This window comes from Pollicipes pollicipes, unplaced genomic scaffold (assembly GCF_011947565.3).
Source record: "Pollicipes pollicipes isolate AB1234 unplaced genomic scaffold, Ppol_2.1 Scaffold_7262;HRSCAF=8765_pilon_pilon_pilon, whole genome shotgun sequence".
Lineage (NCBI taxonomy): Eukaryota > Metazoa > Arthropoda > Thecostraca > Pollicipedomorpha > Pollicipedidae > Pollicipes > Pollicipes pollicipes.
Window position 1 is genome coordinate 2,912,678 of NW_023597055.1, and position 23,073 is coordinate 2,935,750.

Genomic DNA, 23,073 nt, shown 5'->3' on the forward strand with positions numbered 1-23,073 from the left:
TCTTTTTTAAGGGAGCAGTCATGACTGTTTTAATGAGGGGCAAACATGTTTATATCCATATTGGTACTCAGGGGCAATGACACAACCAGGATTTGAACCTGGGCTGCCCACATGGGAGTCAGACACTAACTATTCAGTCAGTATGCCCCCTGGCCTGATTAATTCAATGTGCCCAGTGTTTGTCCAGTTTTTTAAATGCATATTTATTGGGTAATGCTAACTACTCAATGGGCAGACTCTTCACCTCTTTAACCATGCTTATCATTTTAATAACATACACATGATGACTTTTGATGAGAATAGCTCATCCAAGATAACCATTGCAACATGGCCTACTTTCATGGCCCCTAGGACAATGGAAATAATAAGTTTGGCAGCCAATGGCTATTTTTGTCATTTATTTCTAGTTGATTCCCATGGGGCCAATGCTACATTTTTGGAGAGAAGAGGGGAGGAGGGTGGGGGCTCACTCTCAGCCTCAGCTCCTCTTACCCAATTCCAGTACCCCTGACAGCGGGTGCCTTGGCATACCCATGCACTGTGGCCTACATAGGTGCTGTTTACAAGAAAAAATACCACATCAAAACTATCAGTGTCAGATGAAGACATGTCAAGATGCAGGATGTATATATTGAGTGCTGTAATGTTATGCTGAATGTTTATAGTTTGTGCCAGTCATGCAAAGAACAAAAGGTCAAATGCAGGGAGGAAGGGTGTGAAATAAGTACACTGCTATCCATATGACTCACATGGCTGGCTGCGCAAGTAAACATACAAGCCACCAACTCATGGAGAAACAATTATGAGGCATTGGTTCGAGTTCTCCCCCTCGACTACAATGCGCAGCCAACGAAGAAAATGCGGGTGAAACAGCAATACGCATATAATTACTCTGCCAATCCTAACCACAGCATGAAAGTATTCGGAACCATCCGTCACCCATCCCGCAGCAAAAACGGATCACAACCACACAATCCCAAAACATTTCCAAACCGCGCAACCAGCCCACCAGCCAAGGGTACAATAATGCACGAATTGCTCTGACACAAAAACGTAGAACAGCTTAGTTGAACAGATTCCAATGTGATTGGTCAGTCAACCCGTGAATGACGTCATGTTATGACGCAATGATTTAAAAACAAAATGAGTTGCCTCTCAAATCTGATCACGCAATATGCCTGTGAAACAAGCAGCAGTTCGATATCACATTAAGCAGAAATTAACGGCCCCTTCGATTTTAGCACAGCTTGTACCACAGATAGCTCAACATGCGCTAACGCCTGACGTACATGCCTTTTGTGGAGCATGGAGCGGTTTTATCTCCACGGGTCATACAAAGTCAACCGCTAAATGTCCAAAAGCAAGATGCTATATATGATCTGGTTTGCAATATCAGGTGACGCAGTAGCCCAACAGCACAAACAATGCCGCTAATTCTGTTTAACCTAGTTTTTCGTGTCATATACTTTTCCCACGGAATTCAGACGCCGAATTGAGCCAAAACTAGCTGGAAAACATGGGGTCGTTCGATGTTCTATAAAGTTGCTTCAAATGAGGAACATCTTGCATAACGAGGGCATCACTCGGCTTTTCATTGGGCACCAAAAATCGTAACCCTTAGAGGTCACTGCATACAAACAGAACATAACACGTGAGCAAATATAGCACGGGATGCTGACTAGGTACCGTGAACTGACACGATAAAACAGATCGAAATATTTTTTTATCGAATGCGCATCCGAGTTGCATCGAGGTTTTTAGGGGCAAGAAATAAGTTGACAGAACCAGCGTTCAGGCCATGGCAGGTCACGTGATAGCCCCGCTCAAGCAAGTATGAATGACTCCTTTGCATAGCGGCTAGGTAATGCCGAGTCGAATGGTATCAACTGCAATATCAAGTGACGCTTATCTCAAAAGACTAGCTCATAAATGTGTGAAAATAGTCAGTTCCTGAGCAATACATTATTCCCCGTCGACCTTAACACGTGACCGTACGACCCGGAAAGTCACGACCCGTTCAATTTTCTTAACAATCGCGACACGTGTGCAATGTACCACATGAGGACAACTGTAGACCTTTCCCAGAGCATAAAGGCTGCGATGTTCAGAGGTCCCCGAATACCAGGTTGATGCTTGTCGTGAAGAAATATAACACGTGATGATGAATGATGAGTACGGTAAACTTTCCTGTCGAAACTGGTCTAAACCTCTTAAGTCGAATTTACACACTAATTGCCTCAAAGTTTTGAGGTGAAAAAGTAAGGTGGCAGAATCAGTTTTCTTACCATATCAGATCGCGTCATGATCATGGCCAAGGAAATGAAAATAACATCTTTTCAGAGGTGACACACAATGCCAAGTCGAAACGTGCCAATTGCAACATCAAATGATGCCTAGTTCAAGAGATTAACTCATAAAAGTCCGGAAATAATCAGTTTCTGGGGAAACACGTGACTTTCTATTGACTTTAACACCGATCTGTACTACCCATTTGATTCCCTGCAAGATTTTTAGAATTGTGCATAAGCAAAGTAATATAACATGTTGAAACCCATCTAAGCTTTTTTGGTGGAGCTTACACGGTAACAAAACCGATAACAAGGACATCCAACGGCTTCTCCCGATATAGCACTGTGATCTCCAGAGGCCACGGCCCGACAGAACAAGATAGCACGTTGACAGTCATAACACGGGATACTGGATAAGCTGCGGAAACTGACGTATTGAAGCTGCTTTAAGCTCCTTTGAATTGAATGTGCATGTGTCGCGCGGCATATCTATCCGCTGCGGGCCACATGCTGCTTTTCCAATGTGCGAGTGCGGTTTTTGTTTGTCACGCTCGGCCCGGGAGCTAGTTCCAGATATGTGTGCCAGGACGATCAATAGGGGGCGGCCCTTAAAAACACCGACCCCGTCGGAGGCAAAAACAGCGCAACGCAGAGTGAGGGTACCGTCGTGGTCAGTCATTGATCGGAGTGCAGAATAACAGTGCAGTGACAGTTACAGCCGTGGGCCCAACAGTGTCTGGGGGACCCTATCGGCCTGGCGCGCCGACGTCCGGACGCCTGGCGCCCACACCTCTGCAAAAATTTAAACCCAGCGGAGGAATCACCGCCCCTCCGGCGATACTCTGAGATCCCGGCACTTCTCCATGTCTTATGACCTTGCACTCTACTTAATGTACCTTGAGGAATAGAAAGTTCTGTAGGAATGTCGAGATTACGCATTCACACCTTCTTTCTGATCGGTTATATGTTGTGCACTCATTGTGTGCTTGCACAGTTTCGCAGTAATCAGAATACCTAACATACAAATCGATCGTTAGTATGTGGTGTTAAATCACGTGCTGGTGCCTGCCTGGTGCTGGGCTGGTGCCTGCCTGGTGCTGCGCTGATGCCCTCTTTGCGTTTCAATGAACAGTCTGTGAGAAAATAGCGGGTCAAGGAATATTTGTCCGGATATTATGCCATGAAGCAGGAAGTGTCGCGGTCAAATCCATGCTGTGACGTTAATTCCGCCATCTTGCAAAAGTCTTATATTGCGAATAGCTTGGAGCGCCTGGCAATTTCACGCAAGTTCTATCGAAGTTTTGTCAAGATGGGCTACGTGCGTCACAGATGATTGACTCAATTATCCCTCACCGGAAACGATGGAGACAGGCCTGCGCATCACATAGGTAAGGGCTCTTCGCGGGTAGCGATGGAGTACTGTGAGCAGATGAGAAATTCCGGCTGGGCGACGAATGCTTACTGCATAGTTCACTGCCATCGAACTATGTCGGACAGGAGATCCGTTTCGTAAAAGCCCATACATTTTCGTTGAGCCAATCTTTTCGCCACCATTTGCAGTCGCTTCCAGGCAGTCGATTTATGACAAGGCATTGCCTCGATGATCATAAGTGGTGAAGCAATGATCTACCTTGTGAGGTCGCTGACCTATGGCAGGTCAAAGTCAGACCATGTTTTCAGCGAATGCAATTTCTGTGGAATTGTTCAATCTGATCAAACAACGGAGTGTTAGACGAAGCCATGCATCTCTGGGATACTTTCTTAGGCAACACAACAATTGAATGAATAAATTACATTGGCCTAGGGTCAGGCATCAAGGTCAGACAAAGGTCAAAACAAACATGTTTTATTACTCTGGGGCCTGCTGTATGGGGGAGTTTCTGGTGTTCATTTCGAATTTCTTGATAACAGTGACCGTATTCTACACTTTCCATGGACTTCTTTAAGCTCATAATAGGCCGCTTACTTAAAATGACCCAGGTCAACATTTTGTTTTTAAGAACAAGGTCGCTGACCTAAAATGAGCATGTGACCTTTTGCTTAGAACAGTTATCTAGGTTCTAGGGGACCTTTGTAGACCAACCTAGAAGTCGACCTTGTTCGACCTTATGTGGCCCGAAGGTCATAACCTAAAAACCTCAAACTTTGACCTAACTGAGCTCATGTACAGGCCAACACACCCTGTGAATTTTGTGTCTCTAGCTCTCTTAGTTCCTGAGACCTCGGCGGGGGTCAAACTGACCCCCGCCCGAGCGAAGGGTATCCAACCGGCCACCCGGGCGCATGCTGACTGAAGCCATGCCAGCCATTGCAGGGCAAGGATAGTATGTGGGCGATATATTTCTTCGTACCATAAGCAGATATCCTTCGGGCAGAGGACGACCTCAGCATCAGATTAACTATAACCAAAACTGTCCAAGGAACACTTGCAATTCATGGAGCAACGCCAACGAGTGTCCAGACCGCCATTGCCCGTGAGTCAGGCGTTGGAAGGGAAGAAGCGGTCGCTTGCTTTTTAAGAGCTTTGATGAGTTAGAGTGAGTTAGGCTGAGTCACTGGCGCACTGAGTCAACTTCCACTTGCATACGAGTCATTGCGTTGCCACGCTTAGTGTTGTCTCACAATGCGCTCATTTTCCGTCGCCTGTGCGGGAGACGCGCGGGAGATCCTGCGCCGGCAGCCGACGGCGATAGCGCGAATGGGCCATGTTTTCAAACCTTCCCCAGCCGATAACCATCAAGTTAAGCTGTGAATGGCGGAGTTCAAATTGTGCTCTTTCGCATGCCAATGAGGAAAGGTTCAAAATCACGCAGGAAGATGGAAAATGCATTACAAATGCTCATAATACCACAATCGATATTCGTTGTTCAATCACGATTCCAACCACGACACAGACGTAGTCTGGAGGGTTAAAAAAAGAAATCACTGAGACGTATGGGTTCGCACGGTTTACTTTTATTGTAGTGAGCAAAATCGCCGCCGAACAAAGCCCTTCAACCACTCAATGCAAAAATGCCGAACGCTTTAACTCCGAAACCGCTCAACTAAAAGTCCTGAAAAAGTGACAGGCGTCGTCAGCACGAGCACGCTGATACTCCTGTCACCCATTTTCATCAAAATCTGAGAGCTGGGGCTGTAAAACCAGCCCTTCGATTTGACGTGGAATGCCCCACGTAGCTTTTGCTAGACGTGGCGTTTTTACATCTATCGGAATAAATACGCATGCAGCCTCTTACGGCCAAACAGTACTCAGTATGGTACTTGGTACTTATAATTGATTGAACAAAATTGATCGAGTAATTTATGTTTTGAGACTAGGCGCAATATTTTTTAAAAAATTTTGAACCCAAAGATTTCCGAATAACACTCATAGCTTCTCGTAAAGCTGAAATAAAACTTTTTTAGAAGTGCTGCTTTCCATCTCTATTCGTGGCCACACCGGTCGTTTAAAATTTGAACGTGATTGGCTGTAAACCAGTGAGAAGGATTCTAGGGGCCGTCTGCCGGAAAGTATCTTCATAGCATTCTGAAAGCATTAGGTAATTATCCGCCAGTTCAGTTGAGCTGTTCTATGTAGCTTTATCGCATCATTGCTTGTTGTAGTACCTAAGGGTTGCCGTGTGACAGTTACCTGGATGTGATTGTTCTAGGCTGTGACGGAGGCTTGCGTGGGCGAGGCATCCGTCATATTCTGCTACCGTTGCATACTTTTGCAACTGGCTTAAACCTGTTATTACTGTCCCATACCACCTGACTAAGCTAGGTCTTGCAGCCAGTATAATTAAGCTTAATTCACAATTTAAATGAGGTGGTGCCACTTGGCTCGAGGCGAAACAGCGGTTTGCTAAGTTTGATTTGTAAGAGCTGCTTCAGCTTATGGTACACATTTCAGAATTCTTGGTGTCAAAACAATTACATGATTGCAGTAAATGCGACAAGCTGTGACACATGATGTGGCTTGTGATGTATTTGTTTTAGCTTAATTGAGAATCACTTTGATATCATATTTTTCAAAATGTTTATCAGTGTTTAGGAACTCAGTGAGATGTGGATATGTGGACCAGCTGATATCATTACCACTTGGTTCATAGTTTCCTTATTCTAAGATAGCTTCTTAAAATCCAGATGTTCAGGTCCATGACAATTAGCTGTGTATGCAGGCAACCTGGCATCTGCCAAGGTAGCCACATCTCTGCTAGTAAAGTGGGAATACATATAGCAAAGCATTCTGTCTGTGAAGAGCCGCTACTCTGATTTGTACGCATCTATTGATGTTTTTGGTGAAGGTGTAGAAAGGTTGATTGCGAAGTTTTCTGCTCTAGATAATCATGATATTTTTCAAAGTCTCTTCCAAACTAATGGCCCACACTGATGGTCAATGCTGCATTTAAGAGGTCTCAACTATGTGATGCCATTTGCTCATGATGATGTGGCCCAGCTCTGTCCTGCCAACATCCTGTTGTGCACCCTGGTACTGCTTTCAACGAGTCTCTTGATGGTATCGTTCACAAGGCTGTTGCCTGTTGAAGTCCTGCCAAAGTCCTGCCACCTCCTTGCTTACTCCCTTAAAGCTCATCACAAGCAGACAGCCTTTAACACTGCTCTCTACTAAAAGTGTGCACATGGCCCCCAAGATACTCTCCTTGCAACAGCTTGTGACGCTATCCATCATCACCCTTCCCTGAGGTGCTGTTCCAGTGCTAGATAAGAGCGTGTTGGCTGATGAAAATGGTGCAGTGAGTTTGTGGCCCAGACCTGTGGCCAGGAAAAGCAAATTATGGTGATCAAAAGTATCAGAAGGAATTCTAATTTAAACTACCTCCAGCTGGGATTTAGTACCAATGGTTCCACTAAAAACATGGTCTGTAGACTGTATGCATACATCCTTTTGTAAATGTTGCACATTTTGTTGTCCATTTGCAGTTGCAGCTTGACTAGAAACAGACTGTCAAAAAGGATCTCCCTCCACAGTCCCACAAACAGTTTTGGACACAAGACTCAAGCACAATAAGCATAAGTGAATAAATGATGCATAATAAGTTGTCCATTTGCAGTTGCATCTTGACCAAAAAGACTACCAAAAAACACCTCTCCCCAAAGCACAAATGGTTTTGTGCTCCAGGGCAGCTACATGGTACTAGGCAGCAAGGGGATGAAATGAAGCTGAGTGCCATGCACGATACCCTGCTGACAGCCTGTCATTTGTCCACTGCCACACGTCCCTGAGCCGGCCGTAACACCCCTCCCGGTGGCCAGACCGCGATGGGGTCGCCGCTGCCGGAGTCGCTGGCCCGGCAGAGGACGGTGGCGCTGACCCGCCTGGACGCCTACCACAAGCAGCTGCTGGAGCTGTTCCGCGAGATCGGCGTGCCCCAGACGGACTGGGAGGGCCGGCTCGGCAACATCTGGGGCCATGTGGTGGCCACCATGCAGGAGGTACGCTCGCTAGCTCACCCGCCCGCTAGCTCACCCGCCCGCTAGCTCACCCGCTCACTAGCTCACCTGCCCGCTTGGCTTACCCGCCTGCTGGCTTACCTGCCTGCTTGCTCACCCGCCCGCTGGCTTACCCGCCCCCTGGCTCAGCCGCTCGCTAGATCACCCGCCCGTTAGCTCACCCGCCCGCTAGCTCACCCGCCTGCTGGCTCACCCGCTCGCTGGCTCTTGCGCTCGCTAGCTCACCCGCCCGCTAGCTCACCCGCTCGCTGGCTCACGCGCCCGCTAGCTTGTCCGCCCGCCCGCACCGCAGCGTGATGGGCGCGCTCTGATGTTTGCGGCCGGTGAGCAGAGAGCAAGAGGCGCCAGCCCGGTTGGTGTTTCTCTTGCTGCCCAGCGTGACGGAAACGCGTTCGTTTGTGTGCGGCGGCTGTTTGTTACTGCGCTTGGGACCAGTCACACGCCAGAATGCTGTACGTTTCGGATGGCCTGGAGAGTTCGATTGCTCGTGGCTGTCCGGTAGACCGTAGCAAAGGCCACCAGGGCCACTGAAGCAGTGCAGGTGATTTTTAAAACATCAGACACACCACGCTATGGGCGCAAAATGATCCTAGTATTCGGCGCAATCTGAAACCCCAGTCATCGCAAAAGAATCATGACGACCTCTCACTTCACCTTGGTTTGCATTAAATGCCAGCGGCTCCATCTCAGAAGTCGTTCCATCCGTACGCGCCACCTCTGGCCGCCCGCCGCAGTTCACGTTTCCGTCTGCCGCCGCCAGGAGGTGGAGGAGGAGAAGCGGCGCGTGCGCACGCTGACGCAGAACATCGACGAGAACGGGCGCCACCTGCTGCTGCTGGCCTCCCAGCTGGGGCAGGCGGTGGAGGAGCCGGACGAGAACCTGTCGCTGCTGGAGCTGGACCGCGTGCTGCTGGCCCGGCTGCAGCAGCTGCAGGCTCGCCGTGACGAGGTGGTGGCGACCATGAAGCTGCTCCGGGTGAGTGTGGAGAGCCGTGTGACGGTGTAACCGCGGTCTGAGTGAGCAGGCTTGGACTGTGCTGCTGGCGTCCCGGCTATGAAGCTGCTCCTGGTGGATGGGAAGAGGCGTGCCGGGCGGTCTGACGGCCGGCTGTGTGAGCAGGCTTTTACAGCATGCTGCTGGTGCCGCTTGTGAGAAATTGCACTGGTGAACTCGTGGGTGCAGTGTGCTCTATCTGGAAATTCAAAAATGAAAGGAATGGCGACTTAAATGCGAGTCGCTTTTCAAACAGCACGTCTGGCGTCTCTCAGATGTGGAGCCTGGCAGGATGTGATGTCCCAGCATCGTCGCCTGCCATCTGCTGCCAGATGTCCTCACGCCGTTTGCGGAGCAGCGGCGCGTCAGCATGCACGAGCCTCGGCGACCGTGTGTGCCGCGGGTGACGCGTACCCTCTGGCCGGCAGGAGGAGGAGGCGGCGCTGTGCACGCAGCTGGAGATGCCGCCGCTGTCGCTGACGGCCGAGATCCCGCAGGAGGCCGACTTCCGCGAGGTGCGCGAGCACGTGCGCATGCTGGAGGGCGAGCGACAGCGGCGCGCCGGCGCGCTGCAGGCGCTGCGCCAGCGCATGTACCCGCTGCTGGAGGCGCTGGAGCGCTCGGCCGAGGGCGAGCTGGAGTCGCAGGCGGTCTGGGCTGCCGACGGCGAGTTCCCGCTGAGCGAGGCCAACCTGGCGTCGCTGGAGGCCTGGCTGCAGCGGCTCGAGGCCGAGGAGGCGGCCAACAAGACGGAGGCCGAGACGCTGCGCGCCCGGCTCGGCCGGCTCTGGGCGCGGCTCGAGGTGAGCGCGCGCCGGTGCGGGACGCCCGGGTCGGCCCGGCCAACCGCTCACGATGGACGTCAGTTAGCCGTTAACGGGAACGGAACTTGTTTTCTCGTTCAAATTTGATAGCCGTTAAGCTTAGTATGAGTGGTCAGATGATTTCTGGCGTGGTGTCACGCGATGCGGACATTTTGTCGGCATGCAGTGCTATTCTCCCCGACAATGTGTCGTTGGGCGCTCCCCGTTCTAGTCCCGCCCGACTGATGCATATGGCTCCAAACGGTTATATTGCCCATGCATTGCGACTGATCAGTAGAGCAGACCAAACACCCCAAGTCGTTCTGGAATGCAGTTAGCGCACTCTTCGGCGCCGCTTCCTGTAACGTGCGCGGATTGAGAGCCTCATCCCATCCACCACCCGTGGGGAGTGTACCTGCGGCCGCCGCGCTCACGCCGCGTGCGCTGGCCTGGTCGCAGGTGCCGGAGGAGCGGCGCACCAGCGTGCTGGCCAGCTGCACCGGCCACAAGCCCAGCACCCTGCGCGTGCTGCGCGATGAGGTGGCGCGCCACGAGGAGCTCAAGCGCCAGAACGTGGAGAAGTTCGTGCGCGCCCTGCGCACGGAGATCGCCGAGCTGTGGGAGCGCTGCTACTACTCGGAGAGCCAGCGGGCCGCCTTCACCGCGTTCACGGCTAAAACGTGAGTCGGTCGCGGCGGCGGGCGGACGGCTTCTCCCTCACGGATGACACAGCAGGGAGCCTGCTGCGCCTGTGTTGTGTTGGCCGAGATGGGCTGTGTTCACCGCCAAAACGTGAGCGCAATGACGGGAAGGATGAGAACAGCCAACAGGCAGCCACCGTCGTCGCCTCAAGGGCAGCCACCGTCTTCGCTTCAGCCACCCTCTTTTGTGGTTGTTATTGGCTGCTAACGGGGCGGGGCGGGGCGGGGCGTGGGCGCAATGGCGAAAACCGTCTTGGATGCAAAAGCAAGGGCGTCCACATCGTATTTTGGGAGTATGGCCCGCAGTGTTTTGTCCATTGTGCGTGTCATTACCGTTCGTGAAATGGTTCGTCGTCGTGCACTGACGGCATGGACGCGAGCGGTGGCTCTGTCCCGTTCCTGGGCTAGCTGACCAGCCTGCGGCACCGCCGCTGGAGGCGCGCCCATGGCGGAGCGCGTGCCTGACCGTGCGACCCGGCCGCGCTGCGGTAGGTTCACAGAGACGCTGCTGGAGCAGCACGAGGAGGAGCTGGAGCGCGTACGGCGCTACTACGATACCAACCGCGTGCTCATCAAGGACGTGGACGAGCATCAGAAGCTGTGGAAGAAGATGCTGGAACTGGAGGAGCGGGCCAACGACCCGGCACGGTGAGGCGGCCTCTGCTGGATCCTGCTGGGGTATCGCTGATCGCCGCGCGCGACGGGTAAGGTCCTTACCGACCCCACACCGTAGCAGAAGCGGGGCCGCGCAGCAGTTTGTCGGGGTTCCATATCGCTGGGAGCCTTGATCGCCGTCTCTGACCGAGGTATGAATGCCCCCTTTGACATCTTTGTGCCTGAACGATGGAAGCATTCCTTGGTACCTTCTCTAGCGGGCGGCGAAAGCATGCGGCTCCGTCGGCCAAGGATCCCATCCCGACCGAGGGATGGGATCGTGCGGCTCCGGCGGCTCCGTCGGCTCCGGCTAAGGGATGGCAGCACGCCTTCGTGGCCTCTATGGCCGAGGGACGGGCGTGTTCTTGGCGGGGGAGGGCGAACCGCAGCGGCCTGGGTACACGGATGGGGCTCATCGGAGCGCAAGAGAGAGTCGGCCGTGGTAGGAGAGAAACAGCTGAAGCGTGTGTCGTTATAGTCGTAGTCGGAAGCTCGGTTGGCAGCTGGGGCTGATGGTGTGGCCGCCGGCGGCTCGGCGACCGTTTGTTTGTCGCTGACCTGTGGCCGCCGGCGCCGTCGCCAGGTACTCGAACCGGGGCGGTCAGCTGCTGCTGGAGGAGAAGGAGAGGAAGAAGATCGCCCGCCGCCTGCCCAAGGTGGAGAGCGATCTCCAGCAGCTCATACAGAGGTCAGCAGCACGCCCCCGGGCGTGCCGGGCCGCCCGGTGCTGTCACGTGTTCGGCTGGTCAGGCACGGGTCCTGTCCCAGCATGGCACGTGACGTGCCGCGCCGTGTCGCTGGAAGTCCGGCGCGCTGGGTGCGGACGGCACACACATCCTCTCACTAGTATTTGAGCACCTGTCATGTGCTCTAGGTAAACTGCCCTCGGTTTCGGGGAGACAACGAGGCGAACTTTCTGGTAGCATGCTATTTTTGACAATGGCTTGTTCACACCGACCGGTAGAGGAAAATGGGGCGGGTCTCTCGTGTGACGAGACGACGACGTCGGTATCTGACCGCCATGGTGACGTCACTGGTCACGCTCCAGTGCACCGGTCGTGAGTAGGTGGTGAGCGCTAGGCGCAGACGAGCTGCGGATGGACGCCGCGTGAACCAGGTTTTGCGGTGCCCGAGGATCCATATCACCGACGTCAGACGCCGCCCGCGGCCGCGACAGCTCGACGCAGCTATCGTTTCGTTTCTCCATTTCATCAAAGGGGATATGTTGTGTTTTGCCAGCAAATGACTGGGTCGCTACAAGCGGTCCACGCCTCCAACGCTGCCAGTTTTGTTTTCCGTGCGGGCGCGGGGGCCGTAATTGCGTACGGCGCAGGACTCGACAGTGCGTTCAGAACCAGGCGCTGCTCGGCGGCCTGACCGGTGCCCCCCTTGAACTGCCAGCTCTGCTGCGCCGCGCCTGCCGCCTGCCCCTGACCGCCCCCCCCCCCCCGCCCTGAATAGACAGCTCTGCTACGCCGCGGGTGCCGCCCTCCTCTGACCTCCCTCCCCCTGCCCCTCCTCCCCGCCAGATGGGAGTGTCAGCACAACACGACGTTTCTGGTGCACGGTCACGACTTCGCCGCGTACATCGAGCAGCAGAAGCTGGACCACCAGGAGCGCAAGGAGCAAGAGCGTGTCGAGCGCGCCTCCAAGAAGGCCAACCAGCTGGAGCATGTGAGTTGGCGGCGCGGCGGCCGGCCGGGAGCGGCGGGTGCGAGCGGCTGGTTTTGGCTCCCTTCCGAGGCGTTCTGTGTGGGACGGAGCTGCTCTGTTTGCTTTGGACTCGTGATAGGTTGTGAAACTAGCGGGAAAAATGACGACCGGTTGCTGAATCGAAGGCAACAATGAGACAGAAACAACTTTTCACGCTTATTCATCCTGGAAGTGCCAATTTCGTGTGCCTTGGAGGTTCGAACGTCGCTGGTTTTTCCTTGAGTGGCCGAAAGTCGTATGCAACTTTAACGCCTTTTCAGTCTGAGCTTTAAACGGGTTTCATTCAAAATTGGTAACCCACCGCGCTTGCTTCACTTATACGGCTATTCACAGGGTCGCCGCTGTGGTAAAACTAGTCTGACCTGCCTGGCGTTGCACGCGCCTGACCCTGTCGCACGGCCCATGAGTCATGACCTCGCACCTGACCAGATATCCCCTCTACACCACCACAGCCCGCGCTCGCCTCCACCGTTCCACTTTCGACTGTGACCTGACCGTGACCTGACCTGGACACGCCCTGACCGCGGCGCGCCCGTGTCCGTCAGGAGACGATGTTCGGGGCGCGCCCGGTGACGCCGGCCAAGCGCCGTCAGGGCGGCGGCGGCTCGCCCTCCAAGCAGCGCCGGCTGGAGTCGACCCGGCTGGGCTCGCGGCTGCGCGCGCCCTCGCCCGGCCTCGGCCGCACCGCGCGCACCCCGCTCTCGCTCTTCAACCCGGCCGCAGCGGCCAACAGGTGAGCGGACCAGCCCGGCCCGGCCCGGCCCGGCCCGGCCGCGGCGCCAGGCGCGGTTCTCTGTGGTGGTGCCGGGGGGTCGACGGCGGGCGGATGGCAGACCCGCTCCCCGCTGGATGGACGTCAGGCGGTGTCTGAGCGAGGCACGCAGGCGGCGGCCATACGTGCGCACGAGGCGTGCTCGCCGCGAACGCCGACTGGCTGGTGGGGGCACGGTCAGAGACCGTGTCGGCTCTGCCTTTGGGTCTTGAACACCTGTGTGTGGAACGCGAATAACATCCGCTGTTCTACACACACGGCACTCGCATCTACTCGTCACACAAACACACGTGCCGACGAGCGACGGAAGCTCGCCTGGCACACACGTGACCTGCCTCCCCCGCCCCCGCCCCCGACCGGACCAGTGTCTAACCGTCCGGCCCGTCCGGTTGCCTCGCAGAAAGCCGTTGACTCCGATCCAAATGAACCGCCTCACGGAACACAAGTGAGTGGTCCCGCCAGGTGTAGGTAAGCACCGCACGGCGCTCGTAACAGCCTGGCGCCCGCCTCCGCCTGCCGCTGCCCAGGCGCGCGCCGCCGCCTGCCGACCTCGGGCGCGCACGAGCCCGATCTCTCTGTCTCCTGTCGCGCGCGCGCGATCTCCTGCGGTGTCTGCGTCGGTGCCCCGAGGTGTCGCCGGCAGTGGCATCTCTGCGTGGGGCTCCTGACGGCTCCGCTGCATGCTGACGCGTGACTTCCGCGCGCTGAGAGGTGCCCTTGGCGGGCCTCCGCGGGGCTAACCGCTACGCGACGGCCGGTTCATCGCCGGAGTCACATGTTTACTAACTGAAGGGCGAAGCTTGACTTGCGTCTTGGGCTTTCGTTGGAGAGCCGTGATTACCGTCGGCCAGTAATGGTCTGCTGAAGGTAATCCTTTTTTCTGCTGACGGACTCAGATCTCGTACATTTATGGGGAGTAGCTGCCGTTTTACTGGCTGTTATGACACTGGAGGAAAAGTGCCCTTTTCGCCTTGTCTAAATTGTATTGGACGGACATCACTGGCTGACGTATTTGGACCACACCCCCTCTCAGATGCGTCTGTCTATGACTCCAATTTGGTTTTTCTTTGCACTTACTACTACGTGAATGAGCTTGTCCCGTCTTGGAAACAGCTTTTGCTGACATATGTCGCTAGTTTGTGTGTTGACTGCACGTTTATGCCTATACACCACATTATTTTATGTTTGCACATATTTCTACGTTTTGTGCACGCGTACAGCACTGACCGCCTTTACGGAGCGTCCGTGACTGTGACTACGTTTTGTGCGGCGCGGTTTAGCCGACGGCAGCGCGCTCAGGCGAGCCGGCGCCGCTGGCATGGTCTGTTGCTGCCCCAAAGGATCGTTTCGCGCGTCCGTGGAGAATGGCTTTGACCTGCGTGGCCGGATCGGGTCGTGTTGGCCGCGGGGTTTTCGGCCGCAGGTCGTAGATGACCGGAGGCGCCGCTCTGCGATGCGCCCTCTTTCAAGCTTCAAAATATAATCGGCGCCTGTTCAGCGCAGGGGCTGGGGGTCAGATCACCCTCGAAGTCCCCGCACCATAACCCCACAAAAAGAACAAAAAAAAAACATTAATGAGCGCGATGGTGGCTTCGTTGCGTATTCTTGGTCCATTGGTGAACCCCGCCTGCCCAAACTCCTTTAACAGTGCTAGCCGACGCACTAACGTGCTGAGCTGAACACGATAACGCCTGCGCTGACTGCCTCACATGGGAGCGGTGCCGCCCTCGCGTGGGTGCACGGCTTGTGATGTATGTGTCGTCACTTGTAAGCGCCCACGCATGTTCTGGGGTGATTGGAATGACGTCTCCGTCCTGAGGTTTGCGGCCGGCCATGGAGCTCGGCCATGTTACGTGCCGCAGTGTGCCCTCTGCCTCCGCCTCTGAACCCCTCCACTGCTCGCCGCCGCCCGTTACCCCTCCCCTCGCTGCTGCCTCTTGCCTCGCCCATCGCCGCCGCCCCTGACCCCTACCCTTCGCCTCCGTCGCCCGTGACCCTGACCCCTTGCCTTCGCCGCCGCTGCCCTTGACCCTTGGCCTCTGACCCTTACCTCGCCCGTCACCGACGTGGCCTCTGACCCTGACCCGCGCCGCCGTGACCCCTGACCTCGCCCTTCACCGCCGTGGCCCTTGATCCTGACCCTCGCCGCCGTGACCCGTGACCTCGCCGCTGTGCCTCTGACCCTGACCCTAACCCTCGCCGCCGTGGCCCTTGACCCGCCCCTCCCGCCGTGGCCCCTGACTCTGACCCTCGCCGACAGGAACGCCTCGATGGCCCGCACGGCGCCGGGCAAGCTCAGCGCTCGCAACGTCAGCCTCGCCTCCGACATGTCGTACGCCGAGTTCACGCGCGGCTTGCAGCGGCTGCAGGCGGCCGGCGGCGGCGCGACCGGCGGCTCGCCGGCGCTGCGGGCCGCCGCGCGCAGTCGCCGCCGCTCGCAGCGTCTGGTGGGCCTGCCGCCGGCGCCGGCCGCCAGGACGCCGCGCACGCCGCGCGCCGCGCGCCTGGCCGCGCCCTCGCCGGCCGCCGGCCGCTCGCCGAGGACGGCGGCGGCGGCGGCGACGGGGCGCCACCGCAGCCGCCTCGGCCTGCCCGTGCTGCTGTGAGCGCCGCGGGGAGTGCTGACGCTGCGCCTGAGACCGCCCGGCGCCGCCGCGCGGCCGGAACCGCGCTCGCCGTTGGCCGGCGGCCACCTGGGGCTGGTGTGAGGCGCGGCAGCGGACCGTGGGGGCTGCAGCGCTGGTGCGACGTCAGACTATGCGGCGGCCGTGCGGGTCGCCGGTCTGCGCGCGCTGTGATGTCAGACTGGTCCGGCCCTCATATGACGGCTGCACGCGCCATGTGAACGTCGGACTCTGGAGTCGCTTGGCGAACCTCGGGCGGGTGCCCGTGCCGACGGATCGGACATCGGAGCAGCCGTGCAGACCAATGAGGAGGCTGCGCGGGCCGTAGTGACGTCATGACGCCGTTGGCGGGGGTGTGGCCGGCCAATGGTGGGTTGAACGCGGTGTTTGGACTGGTGACGAGCGTGGGAGACGTTTCCGCCCGGGCTTACGTTAGAAGCAACCTAAACATGGTCACTAAGCTTGTAGAAGAAGGCATCGAGGTTTCGTTTCACGTCCGCGAGTGCAGCAGGGCAGTGTCTTTGATGTTAGGGGCAACTAAAACATGGACACTAAGCTTGTAGAGGAAGACGTCGAGATTTTGTGCCACGTCCGCAGGAGAGTGGGCAGTATCTGAGCTGTGTCCGTCTGGGAAGCGTAAATGTGCGACTTGGTGCCGACAGCGTACCTGCGGCGGCTTTTAAGGAGCATTTCGTTTCATTGTACCGAAGGGTGCGTCTCGTGGACGAGGGGGCGTTTTAGAAGTTAACTGGGAAAGTGCAGAGGGGCGGTAAGGGGTTTCTGAAATGTGCAGACGCTGGGATAGCATAAGCTACACTCTGAATATCAGCGCGTTCCGGGAGCGTTTTCTGTGAAGATGCGTCATCAATGGTATGATTTTCCTCGCATCATTAACCCGCGGGATTCGTCCAATGCTTATCTGTTTCGTGAAGGTTTGCATGATATGCGACGTGGTCGTGTGTAAATTGTTGAATGTGCTCTTCTGTAAGTCTGTTTCTGTTTCATATGTTTTTAATCGCTTATTGTAGCCATGCGTCAGACTATTCCATAGAATAAAGAAATACATTAGTAATTTTCGCTCAGTGTATAATTGCACGGACGAATCGAAGCTGTGAGGCGTACAAATCAGTTGGAAGCCTCGGATCCGAGGCGCAAATTGATGACACCAGCAATTTGATATCTAACGTCACAGCCGAAGGCACAGACTGGCAGTACTTCGGATGATCGGAAGTTGTTACTGTCGGAAACCTACATGCAGTAACCAGAACTTATTTGCTCCAACAAGGCGCAATCGAAGCTTTCTGGGTGAGTGCGAGCCTGTAAGTATTGCCATTTTAATGACTGCACTTCACAATCAGCTATCACACCTGTGTTTATACACAAAATATGCAGACATTCGAGTATATATTGGTTATACGAGCTCTTACACAACATATATGGTACGAAATGCACTTGCGTGCTCGAGAGAGTTGTATTCAAAGACGCGGGAGCGGGGGGCGGGACGGTGGGGAGAGCTTATCTCCCCCATTCTGGATTGAAGGTGGCCCGACTTTGAATCTTATGGGTCTATTTCGGTATTTTGGAGTCGCCCCCCCCCCCCCACCCTTACATGAACATAGTTCGCGCACTCCTGGTGGTATTGAATAACACTAAATAGCCAAGGTATAAGGCAGTGTTTTTGACGAAGCCTCGATCAGCTGTCCCTTTTCGCAACAAGAGCGTTGCATTCACTGCCTCCGCAGCCGTCGTCCTTGGGAACGTGTGGGTTTGATTGAGCTCTCAAGCATTTAAGCCAAACTCGAGTGGATTTCATTGGAGGCTGCTCCATGCCTAGTCTGACTCCCAACTTCAGGTAGAGTATTTTGTGTGCTGTAGTTGGCAAACTGACGGAGCGTACTAAAACATTCTGAAGTCACTTCCCCGGGTGAGCAGAAGGTTCAGATCTCGAATGGTACATGCTTGATTGTGATGGATCTTCAATGTCTAAAATGTTTGCACAATGTCTAGAATAATTTTGCAATATTTGCAATATTTGGAAAGTTATGCATGGTCTCGTCATACATTTGTTTTTGGTTGATGGTTTCATGCTTACCTGAATTTGGTTATTCATTTTTGTTTAATGGTTTTTGGGGGTACCACTTTGCATACTTTTGGGAGGTCTGAGCCCTCCCAAAGCTGTAGTGAGCCCCCCTACCAAATGCTCCTTTGCGCCCCCCCCCCCCCCAATGCATATGGTGGAAACAGGGAATGCTATCTGAGAGAAGTTTAGAAAATTGTATATTGCCAGAAACAATTGATGCATGAGGTACCTAAACACAGAACTGTTAGAATCAAGTTCCTTTTTACCAGAATATCCTTCGGGTGCATATGCCATTCAAGCCCCCTCTTATATTATGCCATCTTGCATATGTGGCTGGTTTTTCATGAGATACCTTACCTTACCTTATCTTATGGTGATCAGGAATTATAAAATGCCACTTGGCCTGGTGGTCCCAATCTCATGAGGTTCTTGGTCAGGTAATCAAACAGTCTCAGAACATAAATAGACTGAGCATTGTGCAACCCCATGCGGAAAAGTTTTCCAGTCATTGATGATCTGTGTGGTGAACAAGTTACGACTGACGTCAGTCGCAGCTGGAGGTTTCCTTGGCCCCCATTGGTGTCCTCTTGCCACCTCCCAGTTGTTTCTTGTCAGGAACTCTGTCACTGAGTCCGAGTGGGGCTGGTGCCTCACTTCATGGACAAGATGTGTAGCTTGTCACTGAACCCTCTCCAGACGTTCCTGGTCTAGGCTGCCAAACAGGACTCAGATGATATTGCCATACCCCAAACAGGGGTGAACTAAGATCTTGAAGGGCAGTGGCAGCATATGAACATGGATGCTGGTGAGCTCGTGACCACCATCTGGTCGGCCTTGAGCCTATGATCCACAAATATTCCCAGGTCCTTATGGGTGGACTTGATCACGATTTCAGTGCTCTGCAAGAAGTAGGTCAGTCTCGGGTTGCACTTCAGGATATGTATTTCTTTGGGCATTGTTGCATTAAAGGGAGCAGCCACTCCTCTAGCCACTTGGCCAGGGCGTCGAGGTCGACCTGTAGAGGAGACTCAGTCAGGGTCGACCTGTAGAGGAGACTCAGTCAGGGTCGACCTGTAGAGGAGACTCAGTCAGGGTCGACCTGTAGAGGAGACTCAGTCAGGGTCGACCTGTAGAGGAGACTCAGTCAGGGTCGACCTGTAGAGGAGACTCAGTCAGGGTCGACCTGTAGAGGAGACTCAGTCAGGGTCGACCTGTAGAGGAGACTCAGTCAGGGTCGACCTGTAGAGGAGACTCAGTCAGGGTCGACCTGTAGAGGAGACTCAGTCAGGGTCGACCTGTAGAGGAGACTCAGTCAGGGTCGACCTGTAGAGGAGACTCAGTCAGGGTCGACCTGTAGAGGAGACTCAGTCAGGGTCGACCTGTAGAGGAGACTCAGTCAGGGTCGACCTGTAGAGGAGACTCAGTCAGGGTCGACCTGTAGAGGAGACTCAGTCAGGGTCGACCTGTAGAGGAGACTCAGTCAGGGTCGACCTGTAGAGGAGACTCAGTCAGGGTCGACCTGTAGAGGAGACTCAGTCAGGGTCGACCTGTAGAGGAGACTCAGTCAGGGTCGACCTGTAGAGGAGACTCAGTCGAGGTCGACCTGTAGAGGAGACTCAGTCAGGGTCGACCTGTAGAGGAGACTCAGTCAGGGTCGACCTGTAGAGGAGACTCAGTCAGGGTCGACCTGTAGAGGAGACTCAGTCAGGGGCCTCAGAACACAACAGTATAGCTTGGTGTTGTCCGTGACCAGGCTTCACACTTGATCTGGTAGGTTGTTCACGAAGATTATGAATAGCGTTGGTCCCAGCACCTTGTGGCATGCTGCTGACATGTCCGTCCAATCCAACTTCGAGCCCTGGACTCTGGACCCTGGACCCTGGAGCCCTGCATCCTGTGGGTAATTAAAGCCCTGATCCAGCACAGCAAGCTACCTCTTGGTCTGTGGATGGGACGCGGCTGGAAGCGACCACTTCCCGGTTTGGTTAATGCTGGGTATGGATGCACAGCTTGGAGTCCGACCCCGACGATGGGCTACGCAGAGCGCGGGCTGGGAGGTCTTCACCCAAACATGTGAGATACGTTTTGCCCCCAAACAGGAGGACGGTGCATTGCCACTAATTGACAACTTCACCACTATGTTGGAGCAAGCTGTAGTGACTGCCAAGTGCTGCAAATGGGAGTATAACATTATATCTAAGCATCTGTGATTCTGGCATGTGGTTTGTTTTCTGTTGTGCCATGGACATAACATGTGCTGTAAAAAGCACCACTACCACTTCATGTGGCACTTCCCATTAATGAGGTTGGTATCAAGAGCAAGGTGGTTTTAAAATTATGGCCCTTTTAAAGATAAGTTATGTATGATTTATAAGTTTTCCAGTGATGACAAAGTTAGTGATTTTATCAGTGATTTTATTTTTATCAGTGGCAATTTTATCGGTGATTTTACCATGATTTTACCATTGATCTAAAAATTACAGATACTTATTTATCCAAACCAATTACCCAAACCATTTTACAATTTATTTGGTAAACCTGTGCTGTTTACCATCAAATAGCAGTGCTAAAGTGCAGCCATGATGTATCAGCTGTGTTTTCCCTGCTCCATTCTAGCCTGATACCTGATAACTTTATCTGACTGGGTGACCTGATCTGACCTGGTGACTTGATCTGACCTTATGACCTGATCTGACCTTGAGACCTGATCTGGCATGGTGACCTGATCTGGCATGATTACCTGATCTGGCATGATTACCTGATCAGGCCTAATCTGGCATGGCAGTCAGATCGGATGGCCTGTTGACATCATCTGGTATGACAAGCTGATCTGATGACCTAACCTGGTATGACAACATCTGACCTGATGACCTGATATGACCTGATCCACCATCTGTGTAGACCATCATGCTCCTGGGGCTATACTATCTAAGACACGGGTGGATAAATTTTGTTGCACAGGTGGTCACATTGTATTGCACTGATGTGTTGCAGATATGTGCCTGATAACATTGCACCTTTAGGTGGAGCCTCTCCCAGCATCAGCATCCAATCTCCTGGTCCTGCCATGCCATCTGATCCTCTCATGTCTCCTGGTCCCGCTGAGCTGGAGCCAACCACCGCGACATCTGATTCCCCATATCTTGCAATGTCGTGTGACCCGTCTTTGACAGAATCCAGCAAACAAAACGACCCAGGCCGGAATGAGGTAATCCCGTTGTCTTAGTTGGCTGCATCAGGTCACTCATTGTCTCAATCTACGGCTTACGTAACCCTAAAAGTGTAAATGTGACTTGGTTTATGCATTCGGGTGGATTGTTAAATAAGTGGTTGGTAGAGCTCCCCAGTATTTAGGAAATAGGCGTGAAAGTCAAAAGGAATATGCATGGGGCCAAACCAGGAAAGGCGCATCTAAGGTAGGCCGATGCTCCGACCAACATTTTTACACGGCTGTTGTAAAAAATCAAAGAAGTTACAGCTCTCCGTAAGCTCAAACAAGGCATTCGCAGGAGGTGTTTCCCCCAGGAAAATACCAGTGGCTTGTTACGGCTCCCTGGTGCCAGGCTAGCCCAGGCGGGTACGTTTGGACACGGGTATTTTATGTCCGTCATCGACCATATGATCGACCATGTGAAAGCTTGGTTGTTTGCCATCTGAGACTGCCATGCTTGTGTGGCGCATCGTCCGTCGAATCTTACCAAAACATGTTAAACATGTTTGTCGTGCATTTACAAAGCCACCTACTGATGTGGAGCAAAACAGGCTCTCCGTGGTGGCAAGTTTAGTGATCGGATTATTTGTAAGTGGTTATAACACTGAAAACGAGGTTTCGAAAGACGTTGTGATGAAAAGGAAAGGACAAACGTGTGTCAAGGAATACAAAGCCGCGGCCAACAAAAATGACTTTAATGATTTTCTTCTAAAAACGCTTCTTGAAACATGATGGGCGGGCCAGGGCGGCTATTCAAAAGTCTTATTAATTATTAAGTCTTATATTTTATCCAAGTAAGAGTTCCTAGGGCCATGGCCTCTCCCCTTAAGCAGTGCGATGCTTTGTGCGAGTGAGGTTCAGAGGACCTCTGCTCAGAATGGCTACGCTCAGAGGATCTTCGGTTGGAATACCGCGCTCAGAAGACCTACGCCCGAAAGGCCCATTCTCAGAATGGGCCCATCCTACGGTCAGAACCGCTACTCTCGAAATGCCGGATGACGTCACGAGCGTGTCCGATTATCGAGAGACTCCGTTAGATACGCCGTCGGACGAGTGGACGTAAACGGCTCGGCAGTGGGCGTATGCAGCGCTATGGTTTGCTTACTGCTCGGCCCGTTATGAGTGTGCAGCGGCGGTTAAACGTCGGCTTATAGGCCCGAGCCAGTCCTCCTGTTCGTGACGCGCAGATGTGTGCAGCCTGCCGACGCATGTTTTTAAACTGTACGACGTCGTTGGTGCGAGTCCGGCTGTCAGCAACAGATAGTGACGTTATGCGGCGGAAGGGCAAAGTTTCCAGCCTTGTCCGTGCAAATAATAAGGTACGAGGTTTAATCATGTCATTGATAAATTGGTATTATTAAAAATGAAATAGTGCAATAAATGTATATATGTATATATATATATGCGTATATATATATATATATATATATATATATATATATATATATATATATATATATATATATATATATGTGTGTGTGTATAATGCACAATAAATAAGTGTATGACCTTACTAAATAATAATTTGAATACTAACTTTAGGAACGGAATTTCAGCTCAAAATCATCCATGACTTGTTACCGTTGCGCTCGCATTTCTATGCACATTTCCTTGGTAGGTGATGCTATTGCTCATTTTGACGTCTTTTTCCCAGTGTGAGGTGCACATTTCATGACAAACGCGTTCAGAAAGGCTTTAACATTGACCCTGCCTTGCTATTCACAGCCTGCCCGGCAGACGGCATCTGGCTGACAAGTCGGCGTGCAGCTGATCTGTCGA

The 23,073-nt window shown here is 53.5% G+C and overlaps 1 protein-coding gene across 1 annotated transcript in view; it reads left to right on the plus strand.

Annotated features, from left to right (window-relative positions):
- The window catches only part of LOC119114078 (protein regulator of cytokinesis 1), a 14,403-nt gene extending 1,383 nt beyond the window's left edge, over positions 1-13,020 (plus strand). Inside the window, exons 2-9 of the mRNA XM_037238300.1 lie at positions 7,545-7,724; positions 8,668-8,718; positions 9,165-9,263; positions 9,345-9,506; positions 9,999-10,219; positions 10,733-10,888; positions 12,424-12,568; positions 13,015-13,020. Coding sequence (XP_037094195.1) covers positions 7,545-7,724; positions 8,668-8,718; positions 9,165-9,263; positions 9,345-9,506; positions 9,999-10,219; positions 10,733-10,888; positions 12,424-12,568; positions 13,015-13,020 — 1,020 coding nt within the window. The remainder of the gene's footprint in view (positions 1-7,544; positions 7,725-8,667; positions 8,719-9,164; positions 9,264-9,344; positions 9,507-9,998; positions 10,220-10,732; positions 10,889-12,423; positions 12,569-13,014) is intronic.
- Positions 13,021-23,073: the final 10,053 nt, after the last annotated feature.